We start from the raw sequence: 20,146 nt of genomic DNA, 5'->3' as shown, positions 1-20,146 counted from the left end.
CCTGGTTTATTTGGTAAACTTGTTTTATGAAACAGGTCCCAGTTATGTTACACTTCTTGGTTTATTGGACAAGTTTTATGCTCTTCTGTTTTAGACATATTCATGTTTTATACTATTGTAAACACACCTAACTTCTCTTATGTTATTAAAGTTGTTTATTAGTGGGTGAGTTTTATGCAAAAAGAACATTTCTGGCTCATATTGTAACAGGAAAAAATATAATAAAATCCCCATTTATAAAATAATAAAATTAATTTAAAATCCATAAAAATATCATTTAAATGATTTAAGAAATATTTTATGGATTTTAATGAATGTTATTTTTTAATTAAGTTGATTATTTTTTAAATGTTATACTACATATAATGATTGCAATATTACAGAAATTAGACTAAATGAGAATCACCGCTGAAAACAATGATGAATACACAAACAGTAAACAGCCACAATAATGAAAAGCTGTATGATTCTAATTTTAGTTTTAATGAGGTCAAATATGAGCTGGACGTGTTTCAAATCACTCACTGAACTCTCATACAAACGTATCAATTTACTTCATATTTTATTATGTTAAAACAGCATACAAATAAACAGGAATTAAATACTGACGGAATGCTTGAAGTATGTTAATAATGAGCGTAACACTGAGGGAACGTGAAGACGTCCTAAACCACCACACCTCGCACCGATCCGGCCTTCATCTTCTCCTTCTTCTTCCTCTCGTGATACTCCGACACCTTCCTGTGAAAGAACGCTACAGGAGAACGAGATTATGATCAGAAACACACAAAATACAGAAGAAATCCACTCATAACACGCGTTTCAGTGCATGTGCTTATGTATATATAAATACTCACACATACAATATATATTTTGAAAATATTTACATGTATATACATTTATATTGTACATTATATCTAAATATATTTCATATATAAACAACATATTTTTCTTAAATATATATATATGCATGTATTTGTATTTATATATACACCGTATACACACTATGTAAAAAAAAAAAAAAAAACTTATTTTGGATGCGATTAATTTTAACATACATTTTTATTTTTAACATAAAAATGCATCGCAAAAAATATGTTTGTTTTTTTTTTATTTGAGTTTACGTCTCACAATTCATTTTTTTTTTTCCCTGCTGAATAAATAAATTAAAAACGTAATTACGCATTTTAATCTCACAATTCTAGCTTTTTTCCTCAGAATTGCGCTTGCTATTCTGACTTGATATCTTGAAAATTTGAAGAATTACCCCCAAAAGTCAGAATTGTAATATATAAAAACAGAATTACGAGAGATGATAGCAAAGTTGCAATTACCTTTATTTTTAAACAAGCTTCATGAATTGAACAACTTTATAATTACTGAAAATGTAGCGTTAAAAAGGCTGTTCTAAAACATATTCTTCCGCTAAAACGCTATTAGTCACGAGAATTTAACTAAAGTGACATTTAAAGAATATCTTAGCTAACATAAATATGTTTCAAGAATGTTTTGCTAACGTTTACAGTAAGAAAACATTATTTCGGAATGTTGAAAAATGTCTAGTTTAAACATTTTAAAAACGTTTATATGAACGTTAAGCAAACATTTCATTTTATTGTTTAGCAAACATTGTTACTTGTGATATTATTATATTACTTTCGAATGTTCTCTGAACGTTCAGAAACAGGTCAGATAACATTTTTCGCTAACGTTTTGAGAACATTGTTAAAGACCCGTTTAAAAAACATTATTAAAAAATGTTATTTACATTAGGTAACTTTACATAGTAAATATTATATAGTACTATAATGTTATATAGTAACTTTTAGGGATGCACGATATTGGAATTCTGCCGATATTCGATATGCCGATATTTTTCAACTCATTTTGGCCGATATCGATGCCGATACCGATATATTTCCTTTTGTTTGGAAACAACACCAAGTCTCTCCTGTGCAGAAATTATAAGCAAAATATTATTAATTTTTGTTAGTTTTTAACAAGAACTTATTTATTAGAATTAAATAAAAAATAATAAGGTTTTTTAACAGTACATTGAAGCTTTGAAAATAAATATAAATCAACTATCAATCGCTGCATTTTTTCCCCCAGAAAGATGCAGTGTTAACCCTAATATTTTATTTTAAGATTTAACATTTGTAGATGGTCTAAAACAAGAGTTGTAAAAATTCTGAAAATCTTTTAGAGCTCATGATTTGTTTAAAAAATAAAACGTTACACATTAATGAATAAATCAGTATATATAAAATTATTTAATTTACAAGTGTCATGTTTGTGATTTTTTTTTCCATGTAAGCTATAGCTTCTGACCATTAAATCAAAACATACTTATTTTATTAGATCAATTACTGCTTTATTTAATCAGAAACAGTCTAAATGTTATTTGTGTAGGCTATTTTACTTAGAATTTTATTAGAAGTAGGCCAACAGCGCCCCCTATGGATTAAAACTCCTTACCGAATGGGCATTAGGACCTGGGGGAGGCTGTCACTGCTGCCCCTGCTTGTGCTATAACTGTTTACTCTATCCCACACCGAAAGCGTCATTCTGTACATGCCTTCACACATTAAATGCAGCGATCCAAAACAGTCAATCTATTCATCATTCAGACAAAACTTTGCTTCAAGAATGAGCCACATTGCTGACGTGATCTAATCGCTAGCACACCCTGAGCACATGCGAGTTAACCCCTTCCCCTTATCGGCAAGACATATCGGCATAATTTTGCATGTCAGGCCGATGCCGATATTTACATTTAAAGTCATTATCTGCCGATTTCGATATCAGTCCGATAATATCGTGCATCCCTAGTAACTTTACATGTGTGTCCCTGCAGCACAAAAGCAGTCATCAGTAACACAGGTATATCTGTAGCAATAGCCAACAATACATTGTATGGGTCAAAATTATACATTTCTCTTTTATGACAAAAATCATTAGGATATTAAGATCATGTTCCATGAAGATATTTAGTGAATGTCCTACGCGCTCAGGAGGTTCTCCAGACAGTAAAACATGCTCTGCTTCTGACTGGAAGCGTTAGTTTGAGCTTCTTATGAACTGATTAGGTGTTTTTATGAGTGTGTGTTTGTACCATTCGGGTTGGGCTGCGTTTCCTCTTCCTGAATGAACAGATCAAACATCTGCGTCTGGATGAAGGGCTTGACGAAGTCGAGGTGCGACTTGTGCTCCACGGCCTTCAGGAAGCTCTTCTTGTGGAACTGGCGTGAGTTCCCGCTCCTCCTGATGTGCTGCGAGAAGTGACCTACGCTCCGGATGAAGACGCACAGGAAGGCCTCCGACACCAGCCGGTTGAGCTCCTCCGTCGCTGCCAGGACACACAACAACAGGAAGTTGAGCGGCACTCTTACAGGAAGTCGTTAGCGTGGTAATCAGACTGAACTCACGGGCATTGCGTCTGCGCGCGGACAGTAGCGTCAGCAGCTCCTCCTTCAGTTTAGCGGGCAGCAGCGACTCCTCGTCTCCTATCTGAAATCACATGATCGTTACTGGGAGATTAGGAGGTTGCTATGTGGTTGCTAGGGTAGTAACTCAGTTAGTAGAGTTATTTCTATAGTCTTTGTTTTTATTTTTTAAATGCTTAATATTTTTTATATTTATATTTAAATATTATTAATAAGTATAAATAGTCTAAAACATATGATAAACATTATTATAATTTTTTTATTACATATCAAGTTTTATATGAATCATTATAATAAATCCTATAAAATATTACATTTTACATAAAATTACTATTTTTACCATTTTATATTTTTAACATGAATATTTCATCATATCTAATAGATAAAATATTTATTAGGTAAATATAATCATGAGTAAATATTCATATAATATATATTAAATGTTATATATTATATATTTTAATTTTTCACATTTTATTAGATTTTATATCAGTATTAAATATTCTAATATTAATATTTTATATTTAACAGTTATTGATTATTACAAGTATAAATATAACTAATAATTATTAAAAACTACTTTAAATATTTTCTTTTTAATCATAATTATTAAATACTATATTTATATATATTAAATAAATATATATATATATATATATATATATATATATATATATATATATATATATATATATATATATATATATATATATATATATATATATATATATATATATATTCAATAGTTTTTTATTTTAAGTTTTTAAAGCTTAATATTGCTCGTCTCCCATCTTAAATCACATTATCATTAAGGGGAACTCAGGACGTTGTAATCTGGATTACGTAATCAAATTATAAAAATTAAGTACTTGTGATTAGATTATATTACATTTTAAAATGCTCGTAATCAGATTACAGTTACTTTTTATGGATTGCATGATTACATATTCACACAATGGTAGTAAATTATTCATGATTAAAGTACTCTCTAAAGTACTACTGCGTGTCTATTTCTATTTTTAGTGTTTAAATTGGTTTTATTTTACGTTTATGATTTAATGAATTATTATCTTTTTATCAACTCAATCAAACTCACTGCAGTTCTTGCATTAAGCCCAGTTTGGGAAACCCTGGTCATGTTTAATGCACTTTATGGTGTTGATATAAAAAAATGAAATATTTTCTTCCTTTTGGCTTTTTATATTAATATGGTATGTTTAAAACAAGTAAGATAAAAAGTACTCAGATTACATGACCTAAAATGAGTAATCTAGGTTACATTACATTACAGTTTTCCTCTTGTGATCTGTAATCAGTAACGGATTACTGTTTAAGTAATCTGGTTCTGGGTCATTAGTGCACTTCTGTGTGGATGAAGCAACGAGCAAACAGAGTAACGAGACTCATGTGAAACTTAATAAGAGCAAATTAAATCAAAGCAACTGTCTGTGTGTGTGTGTGTGTGTGTGTGTGACTCACTCTGGTGATGAATTTAGTTTCTGCTCCAGGCGACAGATCGACAATCATCAGCTGAGAGACAAACACAGAATCATCAGCATGTTCAGTAAACACTTTCATTCATTGTTAATAACACTCATATTCAGATTGTAGGGTGTGTGTGTGTAACCCCACTATTCGTATAACCCAACTACTTAAGAAACCCACCCTTAACCCATCTCTTTTAGAGAACTACAGACCGGTTTCCCTTCTACCTTTCATTGCAAAAACACTTAAATGAGCTGCGTTCAACCAAGTCTCTGCCTTTCTCACACAGAACAGCCTCCTGGACAGCAACCAGTCTGGTTTCAGAAGTGGACATTCAACCAAGACTGCTTTGCTCTCAGTTGTTGAAGCCCTAAGACCGGCAAGAGCTGATTCCAAGTCTTCAAATCTCAAATCTTGCTGGATCTGTCGGCTAAATGTAAATGTGTGAGTGTGTGTTAGTGAGACTAACGTCGCTGTGGTCTGTCAGCTGCTCCAGCAGGCTCTTCTGGACTCCCAGCAGGTACGGTGTCGGCGCGGAGCACACGTCGATCAGAACCGTAGGAACGATTGATATGAATGTGTGCTGCCACACGAACGGATACAGCAGAGCAGCTACAGCGTGAAGAACCTGCGACAAAGTGCTGAACACACACACACCCACAAAGCTTATAAAACTAAATGTTTTCCGTTATAAATATTTTCTTTATTTTTTATTATTATAATTACTAAATATTATAAAGTGCATAAAATGTTTTAATTATATTAAATAATCATAAAATATCAGATATATACATTACTATTTATTATGAATATTTTCATACTTTTAATATTTATAAAATGTATCTAAGAACAGTAAATATAAAAAATATTTTACATTATGATTAATAGTTATAAAATAATAATAAAATCCATTAAAATATATATATATTTATTAATGTTTTTAATTCTCAATATATATATATATATATATATATATATATATATATATATTCAACTTTATGTAATAAATATTACATAGTAAATATTTTTTATTTTGTAAATGCTTATGTATTGAATATGTATATTTTATATTTAAATCTTATTAGTAAGTATAAATTGTCTAATTAATAATTATTTAAAACTTGATAAACATTATAATTAAAGAATGTTTTCATTATATATTAAAAGGGTCATGGGCTGAGACACCGAAATTCCCTTGATCTTTTGATATATATGAGGTCACTGTACTATAAAAACATCCTGCAAGTTTCATAACTCAAAACAGCTTATATTGAAGGCAGTCTGCGAAAACAACAGCTTGTGGAATGTGACACTCTGATGTATTAGTGTGGATAAGCACCGCCTCCACAGAAAATGATCAACGCCTGCTTCTACATCACTGCCTGTTTAGCCCCGCCCACCAATTCTACACTGCTGCCTGTTAAGCCCCGCCCACCGATTCTACATCCCTGTCTGTTTAACCCCGCCCACCGATTCTACATCGCTCTGTTAAGCCCCGCCCACCAATTCCACAGCACTGCCTGTTTAGCCCCGCCCACCGATTCACACATGTAGTGTAAATACCAAGAGGTGAACGCAGGTCTACACAGAAACCAGACTATTTTATCTTATTTAATAATTATTAGCTAGATAAAATAAGTATTAGATAAATATAATCATGAATAATTATTAATATAATATTTATTAAATATTACATTCAAAATTTATTTTTTTATTATATATTATATCGGTTTTAAATATTCTATATACAAGTATAAATATAATATTTATTAAATAATAATAAAACAATTTCTTTAAAAACCTTTTAAGTTTTAATATTTTCCTCATAATTTCTAAATACTACAGAATATTGAATAAATGTGTGTAATATATATTAAATATATAAATAAGCTTATTGTACTTTCAAAAATTATATAATGACATAATAAAATGTTTTCCACTTTAAATATTATTTTTAAACAATTTGTTAATACTATATTTAATAAAATATATGAAATAGATATTAAATATTCAATAGATTTAAAGTTCAGTATTTTTAAGTATTATACTATGAACGTGATGAAGTGAAATAATGATGAATTAGTATAACTATGCTCTGAAGTGCAATAAATCTGTGCTGCGCTCTGATTGGCTGCGCTGCTCACCTGAGCTCCTCAGAGATGAAGATGATTCGTCGCTCCATGGCGGTGGCAGCGAACACCATCAGCACCTCTTCATCATTCAGACAGCGGAAGAGCGAGCGGAAGTCGACATGTTCGAGCCAGGACTCGGCCGGCCGCGTCAGACTGATGATCTGAGATCAGAGGATTTATCAGATCAGGGCCCGTATTCACAAAACATCTTCAGGCTAAAACTAGCTCATAACTTAACAATTTAGGAGACAAACCTAAAAATAATGGGCGTTTCAGTCCTAATTTTTTGCTCTAAGGGTATTTCACAAAGTGTTTTAGCACTAAAACTAGCTCCTAAACAGTGTTGGGGGTAACGCATTACAAGTAACGCGAGTTACGTAATAATATTACTTTTTTCAAGTAACTAGTAAAGTAACGCATTACTTTTTAATTTACAAGAAAATATCTGAGTTACTTTTTCAAAAAAGTAACGCCAGTTACTTTTTGGCAGCGGCTATTTGCACTAAGTGTAAATAGCGATATTTTTTAACGATATGCTATTTACACTAAGTGCAAATAGCTATAGATTCTATTTACACTGTTAAAATAGCAAGATTTTCTGCTATTTATACTATTTATTGCAAATAGTGGCAATTATCTGCACCTCGGTGTTGTAGTACATTATAAAACAGGACACAATAATAAGGTACTGAGTGTAAATTATCATTTTAATTCAAATTTATTAATTGGATGTCACCTTATTGGGACAATAAAGCCCTCCCTACACCTACCCTAACCCTACCCGATACTTTATTTTCAACTTTTTGATTATTTCCTTCATTTTTATTGAAAATAAATTCCTTTCTGATGCGATATGACATTTGAAAAGGGAGGAAAAAAATGTTTGGCAAAAGGTGGAATCGAACTCGGGTCGATCACGTCAAAAAGCGTGTGCCTCACCATCTACGCCACTGAAACTGATGTTGAACTAACTTCTTTTTTTATTGTTTACTAACCCAATCACACGTTAGTGGGCGGAGTTAGTGTAAATAGCCTTTGCCAACAAGATGGGCTATTTGCACTTAGTGTAAATAGACACTCCGTTACTTTTTCCCCATGTATTGACTGACAGTGTGCTGTGTGAGCATGCTGTCACTATAGATCTAAATGTGAATGTGCATGAATTCATCCCACTCGCAAAAAACAGATTTAGTATTCATCAAAATGAATTAAAACAGTGAAATGCAAACTCAGAATATGACGCAAACTGCAATAATTAAATATGTTAAACAACACAAATGTATCTAATCCCATTTTATTAACCAATGTCTTTGCTGCTGACCTTTGATGAGCCAGTTCAATCATACTAATAAGCAAAAACGACTTTAGATAAACTAACAATTGTGCTTCATTGTTTTTTTATTGCCGAAGAGTGTTAAACCTTCTTATCCTGAGTTTTACTTTACAGACGTGAATTTACTTTTCCTTCACAAGATACAGGGCTTTTACATTTGTATTAATGTAATTTCTTGTATTAAAAACAATCAAGCCCTGCTCATATTTAAAAAGTAACGCAAAAGTAACGCAAAAGTAACGTAACGCATTACTTTCCATAAAAAGTAACTAAGTAACGCAATTAGTTACTTTTTTAGGGAGTAACGCAATATTGTAATGCATTACTTTTAAAAGTAACTTTCCCCAACACTGCTCCTAAATCTATAAAAGGTTAGGAGCAGTTAGGAGTCATAAGCCACACACTATCATAAAATAGTTGTTTCTGGAAATCTGCTTCGAAACGTAACATTTTAGAATCATTTGACAATAATGAGCTTTTAAAAAGGTATCACCTTTGGTTTTGGAGGTTATCCCAACTCTAAATATTCCTTTGATTATATCCTTGTTTTCATTCACCAGCTGGGCAAGAAGTAACAGCTGTTCTTGAGTCCAGTTTGCTTTTATTTTACATTTGCATGTCTAACTATCAAGCCAGGATTATTTTTAATTTTGTATTTTGTTTTTTTAGATAATTTCATGGTACTAATTAATAATTATGATCAAATTCTTCCCATTGAATTTAATACAAATTGTAAAAAATTATATATATTTTGTATTATTTTTCAATTAATGGAGTATTTCATGTTAAAATAGAGTCAATTCCTTTATAATCCAATTTTTTGAAGCCAAATTAGAGCCATCTGGTGAGAGTAAAATAAGGAAAACATCTGCAATTCTATGGTTTAGCCACTAGATTCCTAAATAGCTCAATATAAAAGGCCCATCAATTTAGAGCCCTGCGCGGGACTGTTTTCTTCATCCCGCGCCCGCCCGCGCCCGCCGAATTTCTGACCATTACCGCCCGCTCCCGCAACGTGTGTGTTACACTCCCACCCGCTCCCGCAATTTGCATGTCCACTCCCGCCCGCACCCGCAAAACTCTGAGAATTTATTCCCGCACGATAATAGAGATGCATTGATTTTGTGTCTTCTCCCGTCCCGCGGGGGGAAAAAAAACGTATTGTATTGCTATTATTAAAGAGATTCATGTTTGTTTCTTTCCCTGACCTGCATGTATTCTGACGCACTGGTAGGGAAGATGAATATAGCCTGGGCTATCGGGGACATCTAAAACGCTTAGGCTACCGCGCGTTTCTTTAGACTTCAAGTACTTTGATTTTGTTGACAATGACATCATGTCGCTAGGCTACCTCCCGATCCCGCAGTGTTTTTTTTTAGCCGCCCATTCCCGCCCGCAGCAAAGTTCAAACCGCCCGCTCCCGCGAGATTTGCGTTGGGTCCCGCGGGACCCGGCGGGTCCCAATCCCAATGCAGCCCTCTACATCAATTCTCTAATTGCTTTTAGACATAAATACCTATTTTTATTAAGTTGTGGGTTTGGATATATATTTAGACATTCTTTTTGTAAAGGTTTAGATTTTTTTTGTTTGCTTGAAATGTTGATGAAAAACATCAGTTTTCGAATTATTATTCAAATTATTGTCAAAAGTGACCGAAGAGCACCAGAGGTTAGTGACACTTAACCTGCATTTTAAAATCTTTATTTGAATGTTGCAATTAACATTTTTATTTTTAAACCTTTATTTGAATATAGCAACATAATATCACGCTCTACAATACTTCTATGAATAAATCTCTGACAGAGACGATCAGCCAATCTCTTTGATAAAAGCTGTTACTGTTATTTAGGAGAGCCCTCAGTGGTAAGATGAAATGTTTTAGTTTAGCGCTGACACAGAATCAGAGCGACACACACCTCTGTGCCAGCGTCTGGGATGAAGCTGCTGATGGTGACAGTGTTTCCGGGCGAGGGCAGCGGCGCCTCCCGCAGACTCTGCATGAACGGATAGATCATGGCTTTAGAGATCTGACGCCGCTTCTCCACCTCATCAAAGATCTGCGCAAACAAACACAGGAGTCAGCGCTGAGAAGTTTGAGAATGTGTGTGTGTGAGAGAGTGTGTGTGCGCGCATGTGAGTGAGTGCGAGTGCGTGTGAGAGTGCGTGCATGAGTGTGTGTGCGTGTGAGTGTGTGCGTAGGAGTGCGTGCGTAGGAGTGCGTGCATGAGTCGTAGGAGTGCGTGCGTGTGATTGCGTGCATGAGTGTGTGTGAGTGCATGTGATAGCGTGCATGTGTGTGTGAGTGTGTGAGATAGCGTGCATGTGTGTGTGTGTGATAGCGTGCATGTGTGTGTGTGATAGCGTGCGTGTGAGTGCATGTGAGTGTGTGTGTGTGCGTGTGATAGCGTGCGTGTGTGTGTGCGTGTGATAGCGTGCGTGTGAGTGTGTGTGATAGCGTGCATGTGTGTGAGTGCGTGTGATAGCGTGCGTGTGTGTGTGTGTGTGTGCGTGTGATAGCGTGCGTGTGAGTGCATGTGATAGCGTGCATGTGAGTGTGTGTGATAGCGTGCATGTGTGTGAGTGTGTGTGATAGCGTGCATGTGTGTGTGTGATAGCGTGCGTGTGAGTGAGTGCATGTGAGTGTGTGTGTGTGTGTGAGTGCGTGCATGAGTGTGTGTGTGCGAGTGTGTGCGTGTCACCTTTGAGAAGAGTCCGAAACAGGCCACGCTGCTGATGATGCAGTACGCTTCTGGAACACGAGCGCCACGGCCGGCCGGCTAAAAACATTAAAATTATAAAAAAGTTTTTTATTATAAACACTTTTTCTTTACTTTCATTCATTGTAATCACTAAATATTATATTAATATATAGAGATGCACCGATTGCAATTTTCTTGGCCAATTCCGATTTTTTTGGGAGTGTGACCTGCCGATACCGATTTTTGCAGATTCCGATTTTCTTTCTAAGAACTATAATTGACAGCATATACAAACAAAAATATATGCAAATTTCAATTTACATAATAAATGAAATCATTAAACATGACAATTCCTCCAATCTGGACTAAGTTACAGATTTTCTCTCACTTAAACAACTCAAAATCGTGCTCTGCGAATGGAAAGAGGAAGAAATGGCTAACGTAAAATGAGTAGCTGTATGTAACAAAACAGATGTCATTTCCCACTATGTTCATAAATGGTAATTTTTCCCCTAACCTTATTAAATGTGTCATCTTTCACATCAAATTCTTACTTTGTTTCAATTAATTCAGTTAGCATAATAAGAAACTGTAGAGTTACTATTCAAATGAAATGAGTATTAACAAACTCTTTCCACTGCTGAGGAGACAGCAGCTGCATCTGAAGTGGCATTAGATGCATTTACAGACAGTTTGATGAAGCGGAGCTGCCATAAATGCATTTACACTGCAAAATTTCAAATGCATAAATCATTTTATAAGATTATTTTTTTAAAGACAAATAAAAGTTGAAAAAATGAAATGATACTTTTAAAGTATGACTAAACCACAAATGTCTGTTTTAATGAGTGAGTGAGTCATTTATTCATTCATTCAGAAACGAGGCATGTGACTGTCCTTATGAATGGGCCACTGAATCATTGACTCACTCGATTCGTTCAAAAACATGGATTTATTCAGAAACTAAACACCGCTTTGTGTTGCTCGGAGACACAACAGCTCTGCTGTGGCTTTGATCGCAACTATTTTCAACAGCGAAATTGAGCAAAAACAGTCAATATATTGTCAAAAATCTTGTTTATTTAAATACTATTGTATAAAATCAGTGTCACTTTGCAATTGTGTTGATATTGATATTCGGGGAAACATCATGGCCGTATAATGTTGCTTACCTAAATCATATTTTGTACATATCTTTTTTTTTTTTTCTACCGCAGTATGCATCTATAAATTTCTGAGAGTTACTTTGTGTGTGCTGTCTCTCTCACACGCTCACTCAGGCTGTGCAAGCCTCATCTGGCACGATATAAATACAGTATCAGTCGATGTTTACACTGAATACAATTCAAATTAGAATCATTCTCACGCGAAACGACGTGTTTACACGCGACTGTGAGTGTGCGCGTGGCTGTGATGTCAAGGATCGTGAGACTGAATGCGAAACATCAGCTGATTCCGACCCCTGGCCTGTTAATCGGTGCATCTCTAGTAATATATATCAAATATAACAACTTTTTTACTTTATTACAACTTTTTACATTTTATATGAAAATATTATAAACTACTTCATATTTAATAATTATTAATTATTAGTAGTATTTAAATATTTAGTATTTAATTTAGTTTTTTTAAATATTAAGAACAAATTATCAACATTATAATTCTACTATGAAATTTATTTTCCGTTACAAATATTTAATGTCATATATATTGAATATTAAATATTCAATAGTTCATAAATTTTATATTTTACATGAAATAAAATGATAAACATTTTCTTGCTTTTCAATCTTTTCAATAATTTCTTATCAAACTATTTCTAAATGCTATAGAGTATTGAATAAAAAATATTTAATAAGATTAAAATTAAATATAATATATTCAATATTCTTAAACTTTTAGTATTTTAAGTATTCTGAAATTTCAAATAAAGTTTAAATATTCTCATTAATAATTATGAAAACATGTTTAACATTATTATTATTATAAATTGATGAAAATATTCTTTCATTATAAACCTATCATTATCATTTACTAAAAACTAGAATATTTAATATATGTAAAAACATACATTGTCACTTCATATTAATTACATATTCAATATTTATTAAATTGTAATATGTTAAAGTACTATAATGAATACATATTCTAATTAAACTCTTAAAAACACATGAAAAACATTGTAATTATAAAAAATGAATAAATACTTTATTTTGAATCATTATAATTACTAAATACTATCGAATATTTAATGCATATATTGTATATCACATATGCAATATTTTATTTGTAAACTTAATATTTGTAAATATTCTGATACATTTAATGTTTAGTAATTATTCATTATTATAAGAAATATAAATATTCTAAGTCTATTTCTAGTCTAATTCTATTCTAAATAATTACTAAATAATACAAAATATTTAAAATAACATTACTCACTAAACTTTACATAATATTACTGTTATTATCACTATGAATATTGTGTGATAATGCTGAAGTTTACCAGCAGTCTCCTGCAGTATCCGTTCTTCCGGCTGCCGTCCACTTCAGTCAGAACGAACGAGAACGTCTCGCTGCAGAGAGTCAACCAATCATCAGCGTTACAGCAACACACAGACCTCTGATGAAGATTCAGAGACGCTCAGATCTTCAGTAGAAACACACACTGCTGCGCTTTCACCGCACAACACTGTCAGAGCGCCAGAGATTCACTCAGAGATTCAGTCAGAGATTCACTCAGAGAGTCAGTGAGAGATTCAGTCAGAGATTCACTCAAAGAGTCAGTCAGAGAGTCAGTGAGAGATTCACTCAGAGAGTCAGTCAGAGAGTCAGTGAGAGATTCACTCAAAGAGTGAGTGAGAGATTCAGTGAGAGATTCACTCAAAGAGTCAGTGAGAGATTCACTCAAAGAGTCAGATAGAGATTCACTCAAAGAGTCAGTGAGAGATTCAGTCAGAGAGTCAGTCAGAGAGTCAGTGAGAGATTCACTCAAAGAGCGAGTGAGAGATTCAGTGAGAAATTCACTCAAAGAGTCAGTGAGAGATTCACTCAAAGAGTCAGATAGAGATTCACTCAAAGAGTCAGTGAGAGATTCAGTCAGAGATTCACTCAAAGAGTCAGTGAGAGATTCACTCAGCGAGTCAGATCGAGATTCACTCAAAGAGTCAGTGAGAGATTCACTCAGAGAGTCAGATAGAGATTCACTCAGAGAATCAGATAGAGATTCACTCAGAGAGTCAGATAGAGATTCACTCAGAGAGTCAGATAGAGATTCACTCAGAGAGTCAGATAGAGATTCACTCAGAGAGTCAGATAGAGATTCACTCAGAGAGTCAGTGAGAGATTCAGTCAGAGATTCACTCAAAGAGTCAGTGAGAGATTCACTCAGAGAGTCAGATAGAGAATGGTTCAGAGAGTAAGCGATTCATGTAGAGATTCATTCAGAGAGTCAGTCTGATGCCTTGTCCAAACACCCACACATATGGTCTTGGCCACTCGAGAGTGTGTGTGTGCGACAGGAAGTAATTGCTCAAAACTTTCCCAGATCTTAAAAATTCTAAAGTGCAGTGACCGTAAAGCACACTGAATCATACCGCTTCAGAGCACTATTACAGGCTTAGTGTGTCCCATGCATCATGTTCTGGAAAAAATAGTGAGACTTTTTGCCGAGATCTTGTGAGAGGTCACGGAAACCTTTCAATGCAAGTTAAATATTAATCATAATTTGGTAATAAAACAAAGTGTTACACGTTTTATTGGTGCAAAGATGAGAATACTTCTTTTGCACAACATTTGGAAAAAGGGAAGGGAAAGGGAAGTGGTGTGTGGCCAAGTATGGAGACCCATACTCAGAATTTGTGCTCTGCATTTAACCCATCCAAGTGCACACTCAGTAGTGAACATACACCCAGAGCAAGCAGCCAATGCACCCACCTACAATCCCTGCCGGACCTGAGACTCGAACCCACGACCTTTCGGTTACAAGTTCAACTCTCTATCCATTAGGCCACGACTGCCCTCTCTTTCTTTTTTTTTTTTCTTTTTTTTTTAAAGGGAAACATTTGCATCTGCTTACGCAAGCACCACAAATGAAGAGATTGATTCAGAGTCAGTCAGAGGTTCTGTGGTCGAGTGATTCATGATCAGTTTTATTTGTTTGAAATCATGAACGGAAAGCAGAATCAGTGATGTTTGATGAAAAAACAGGCGTTTGCTGTTTCCATCAGCGTCAGTGTGCACAATTGTGAAAAGATGCATGTGTGTGGTTACAGCAGAGGTGAAAGTGTCACACCGGATGAGTGTGTGTGTGTGTGTGTGTACCTCTTGTATTCGGTCAGAGGAGCCCAGTTGATTCCCTCTGGAAAGCAGAAGAGATGAGCGGCCTTCATGCACTTCTCCTCTTCCTCGCGCTGCAGACGCCCCATCACCTCTCGCTACACACACACACACACACACAACACTTTCAATTTAAAATTATTCATTTACATTTTACTGATAAATATAATACATATAAATTGTAAAAATATTTCGGAATCATTTTAACTTTTCTGTTTTATTTATATATGAACATTTATATTTATAATAAATATAATTACATAAGTATAAATCAATATTAAGAATTTTTCTTAGTTGTATCAAAATTATTAAATATTCAGAAATATTTAAAATACATAATGTATTTGTATATGAATTAAATATAAATAAATATAATTCATAAAAAATATTACATATATATTAGTGCTGTCAAACAATTAATCGTTGATTAATCACAAAAAGTTTGTGTACATAATTATGTATGTGTATGTTGTATATTTATTATGTATATATAAATACACATACAACATATATTTTGAAAATATTTATGTAGATAATTTATATTGTTATATTTTTTATTATATATAAATATTTAATATACAAACATTTTTCTTAAATATATACATGCATGTTTTTGTCTTTATATATACATAAATATATGTATATTTAAGTATATATAAAGATTAATTGTTTGTCAGCAACGATTTAATTAAATATTCATACACAAATGTTTATTTATCAAATGTTTTTATATTTAGTAAAAACATTAAATACTGAATGAAATTACAAAGTATAATTAAAAAGTATAACCAATATTATAAAATTATTAAATTTATATTTATTTATATATATATATATATATATATATATATATATATTTGTGTGCGTGAGTGTGTGTGTATTGTGCATGTGTGTGTGTGTGTGTGTGTGCGTATATTCGTCTGAGTGTGCGTGTCTGTGTGTGTGTGTGTGTGTGTGAGTGTATTGTGTGTGTGTGAGTGTGCGTGTGTGTGTGTGAGTGTGCGTGTGTATTCGTGTGTGTGTGCGCGCGCGCGTATGTGTGTGTGTATGTGAATGTGCGTGCAAGTATTTGTGTGTGTGTGTGTGTGTGTGCGTGTATTCGTGTGTATTGTGTGTTCGTGTGTGTATTTGTGTGTGTGTGTGTGCGTGTGTGTGTGTGTGTGTGTGTGTATTGTGCATGTGTGTGTGTGTGCGCGTGTGTGTGTGCGCGTGTGTGTGTGCGTGTATTCATGTGTGTATTGTGTGTGTGTGTGGTCTGACCTTGGGGAACTGGTAGGTGATGTGGGGCTCGTAACCTTCCTCATTCCTCTTCTTCCTCAGACTGACCACCAGAAGATACTCGAAGAAGAGCTGACCCATGTGGTTGCGCTCCCGTCCTGCAGGAGGCGCCGCGGCCGGATACACGCCAGGATCAGAGGAGCTGCGCTCTGAACACACACAAACGCACACACACAAACATGTGACATTTAACGACAGACTCTTCTGAGAAACATGCCACTGACAAACCACAGGCAGAACAATGAGGAGGTGAGATGATCACAGACACGCTTTGTGCTGGAAACCTCAGAGGAAACAACACTGGAGCATCTGACAGAGACACATTCACACATAGACATCAGAGAACACAAAAACAACTCTACATCAACTCCTCGTGGAGAACATCAGCTCACTTTTCTCAACTAATATCACGTTTAATTCATAAATGCATCGCATTATAGAGGTTCAGTGAGTCATGACTTTCATCAGAAACAGACTCAAACTCGTCTCAAACTCTTCAGCATCAGATTTCTCTTTACAGTCGCTGGAAAACTGACAAAACCTCCTCTGTTCACACTGCCAAAGATTAAAATCACAAAGAAATGCATATTTTATATATGTTTCTTCATTTTAAATAATATTTAAAAAATAAAAATGCAAAACAAATCTATATTTACTATTAATGAAAACATAAATATATAAAAACATAGATACATTATGATTATCTTAGTATTTAATTTAAGTATTATAATTATTTAATTTCATTTAATTATTAATTTTATTTTATGTTAAAAGGTACTGTTTATTTAAATACATACATTTATGTATGAATATTTTATATTTTTGAACCATACAAAAATTAAATTACAAATTAAATTACAACTATATGCATAAAATGTGTTTTTATTTATGCATATATTAGTGCTGTCAAAGGATTAATCAAGATTAATCACATCCAAAAGAAAAAATTGTTTACGTAATGTGTGTGTGTACTGTTTGCATGTATATATATTTCAGCAAAATATTTTATTTTTATATTAAATATATTTATAATATAAATTATATGAATATAAATATAGACATGTAAATACATTTAAATATTTTCAAAATATATACTGTATGTGTGTATTAATATACACATAATAAATAAACAGTACACATACATATATTATGTAAACAAAAACATTTATTTTGGATGCAATTAATTGAGATTAATCGTTTGACAGCACTAATATATATTCATATACATATTTTATATATGAAATTTGTTTTTATTATAAAATATTTGTTTAAATATTTCATAATACTCTTAAATAAATATTAAAAATACATATTATGCAGTTATATATTTAATTATATAAGTGTTAGGGTTTTACAGTATATAACAATATAAAATATTTGTTAATTGATGTATAATTTTAACCTTTATGTATTTTTTAACCTCCAATGGATTTTATATATATTTATATATTTTTGTTTAAATATTTCATAATACTCATAAATAAATGTTAAAATACATTTAATAAAATATATCATACTTAATTATAATATCATTTAATATATAATTTATAAAATTATGGTTAGGATTTTACCGTATACACTATATATATATATATATATATATATATATATATATATATATATGTGTGTGTAAAATACATGTAAATAAAGTATTAATAAAAATATGTATTAAAAGTAGGGTTAGGTTTAGGAGTATATAAACTCATTATGTGTGTGACTCACTGGTTCTGCAGAGTTTCTCCTGAAGCGTGGAGAACATAGAGCTGATCTTCTTCATGGCTCCGAGATCCATGTCCGGCAGAATATCAGCTGGACACACACACACACACACACACACACACTGATTGAGATCTGTATCAGCTCATGTTGGGAAATTCTCAGGAATTCAGGACTGAATCATCGCTTTCTATTTCAACTTACTCTCCAGATGCTAAAGGCCAAACAAACACACAATGTCAGGTCAAGAGAGTGTGTCTGTGTGTGTGTGTGTGTGTGTGTGTGTGTGTGTGTGTAAAAGAGAAACGAGACACACCGTCTTCAAGTCTCACTTCTACAACAGAAGACATTTATCTGTCACACACTGAAGAAAGTTCTAACAGAAACTTACTGTGTGGTGTGTGTGGTGTGTCTGTGTGTAAGAGAGTGTGTGTGTGTGAGAGAGTGTGTGTGTGTGTGTGTGTGTGTGTGTGTGTGTTTGTGTGTGTGAGAGAGAGTGTGTGTTTGTGTGTGTGTGTGTGTTTGAGTGTGCGCGCGTGTGTGTGTGTGTTTGAGTGTGTGTGTGTGTGTGTGTGTGATTGAGTTTGTGTGTGTGTGTTTGAGTGTGTGTGTGTGTGTGTGTTTGTTTGTGTGTGTGTGTGTGTGTGTGTGTGTGTGTGTGTGTGTTTGAGTGTGTGTTTGAGTGTGTGTGTGTGTGTGTGTGTGTGTGTGTGTGTTTGAGTGTGTGTGTGTGTGTGTGTGTGTGTGTGTTTGAGTGTGTGTGTGTGTGTGTGTGTGTGTTTGAGTGTGTGTGTGTGTGCTGGTTTTAACACCATTAAGGGGCCAAATTGGCCTCAGAATGCAGCAAAACGTGACTTTAATCAACATTATGAGCACAAGATCACTCAAAAAGCTAATAATACACACGAAACATGTCTTATCAAACATAAATGTTTTCTGTGAGACAGAATATGTCACGAGCTCAGAATAAAAACCGTTACACCTGAGGAGAAACGGCGACGCGCGCGTGTGTTTGTAAGTTACTCACTGTCGGCAGGAGTTTGCTGTTGTTCTGTCCTCCTCTTGTCTCTGTTCATCTCTGCTCTTCACACACTCTTCACACACACACACACACACACTCTCTCACAGACTGCTGTCATTCTCAGTGATTCTCAGCTGTGTGAACGAAGGAGTCCGCGGCAGGGGCGGAGTCAGCGAACGCGACCACGCCCACATCGATGACGCGACCCGATCCGCTATCAGCGTGTTTATATACACATAAAAAAAAAAAAAAATATATATATATATACAACTCCAACTTTTTTCATTTGCTTACTTGATTTTCTATAATCCGTTTTATTACTATTACTATTATTATTAATATTATTATTATAAATGTACATTTTGTATCGCTTTATTTAGGTTATATTTGAGTTTTCTTTCCCCTGGCTGTTAATTTTATTCTTAGTTATATTTCTTGATATTATATTGTATTTGTATTTGTTATTTCATGGTTAATTAACACACACACACACACACACATATCTCATACACATGCGTTTGTGATATAATGATGTTTGATAGAATTATAATTCTGCTGAGATGTGATTTTAAAATTATAATAAAAATATAAATAAAACAATATAATAAACTTCCTGCAAAACTGATCGTTCTCGATTTTTGTTCCTGACAATTTATTTTTCCACGGGAAATATTCATTAGAAGGGAAACACATTATA

General features: G+C 33.6%; 1 protein-coding gene across 2 annotated transcripts; it reads right to left on the bottom strand.

The window, feature by feature from the left end:
* Window positions 1-140: 140 nt before the first annotated feature.
* Window positions 141-19,663, bottom strand: LOC306867650 (DENN domain-containing protein 2D-like). 2 transcript variants are annotated; one of them, XM_079413443.1, is made up of 13 exons: window positions 19,456-19,663; window positions 18,435-18,521; window positions 16,695-16,861; window positions 15,420-15,532; window positions 13,603-13,672; window positions 11,097-11,174; window positions 10,314-10,454; window positions 7,076-7,224; window positions 5,401-5,572; window positions 4,926-4,976; window positions 3,429-3,510; window positions 3,116-3,349; window positions 141-754 (listed from the first exon to the last, which is right to left on the bottom strand). In XM_079413443.1, the coding sequence occupies exons 1-13, from the start codon at window positions 19,502-19,504 to the stop codon at window positions 666-668; spliced, it is 1,482 nt and encodes a 493-aa protein (XP_079269569.1). In that variant the 5' UTR covers window positions 19,505-19,663; the 3' UTR covers window positions 141-665. The 2 variants fall into 2 exon arrangements, with proteins under 2 accessions (XP_079269569.1, XP_079269570.1); XM_079413444.1 differs by having other exon boundaries at window positions 545-754; window positions 18,435-18,552; window positions 19,452-19,590.
* Between the last annotated feature and the right edge of the window lie 483 nt (window positions 19,664-20,146).

This window comes from Barbus barbus (genome assembly GCF_936440315.1).
Source record: "Barbus barbus genome assembly, chromosome: 49".
NCBI classification, from domain to species: Eukaryota; Metazoa; Chordata; class Actinopteri; order Cypriniformes; family Cyprinidae; genus Barbus; species Barbus barbus.
Note: the sequence above shows the minus strand (reverse complement) of the source record. Positions and strands in the feature narration are given on the sequence as shown.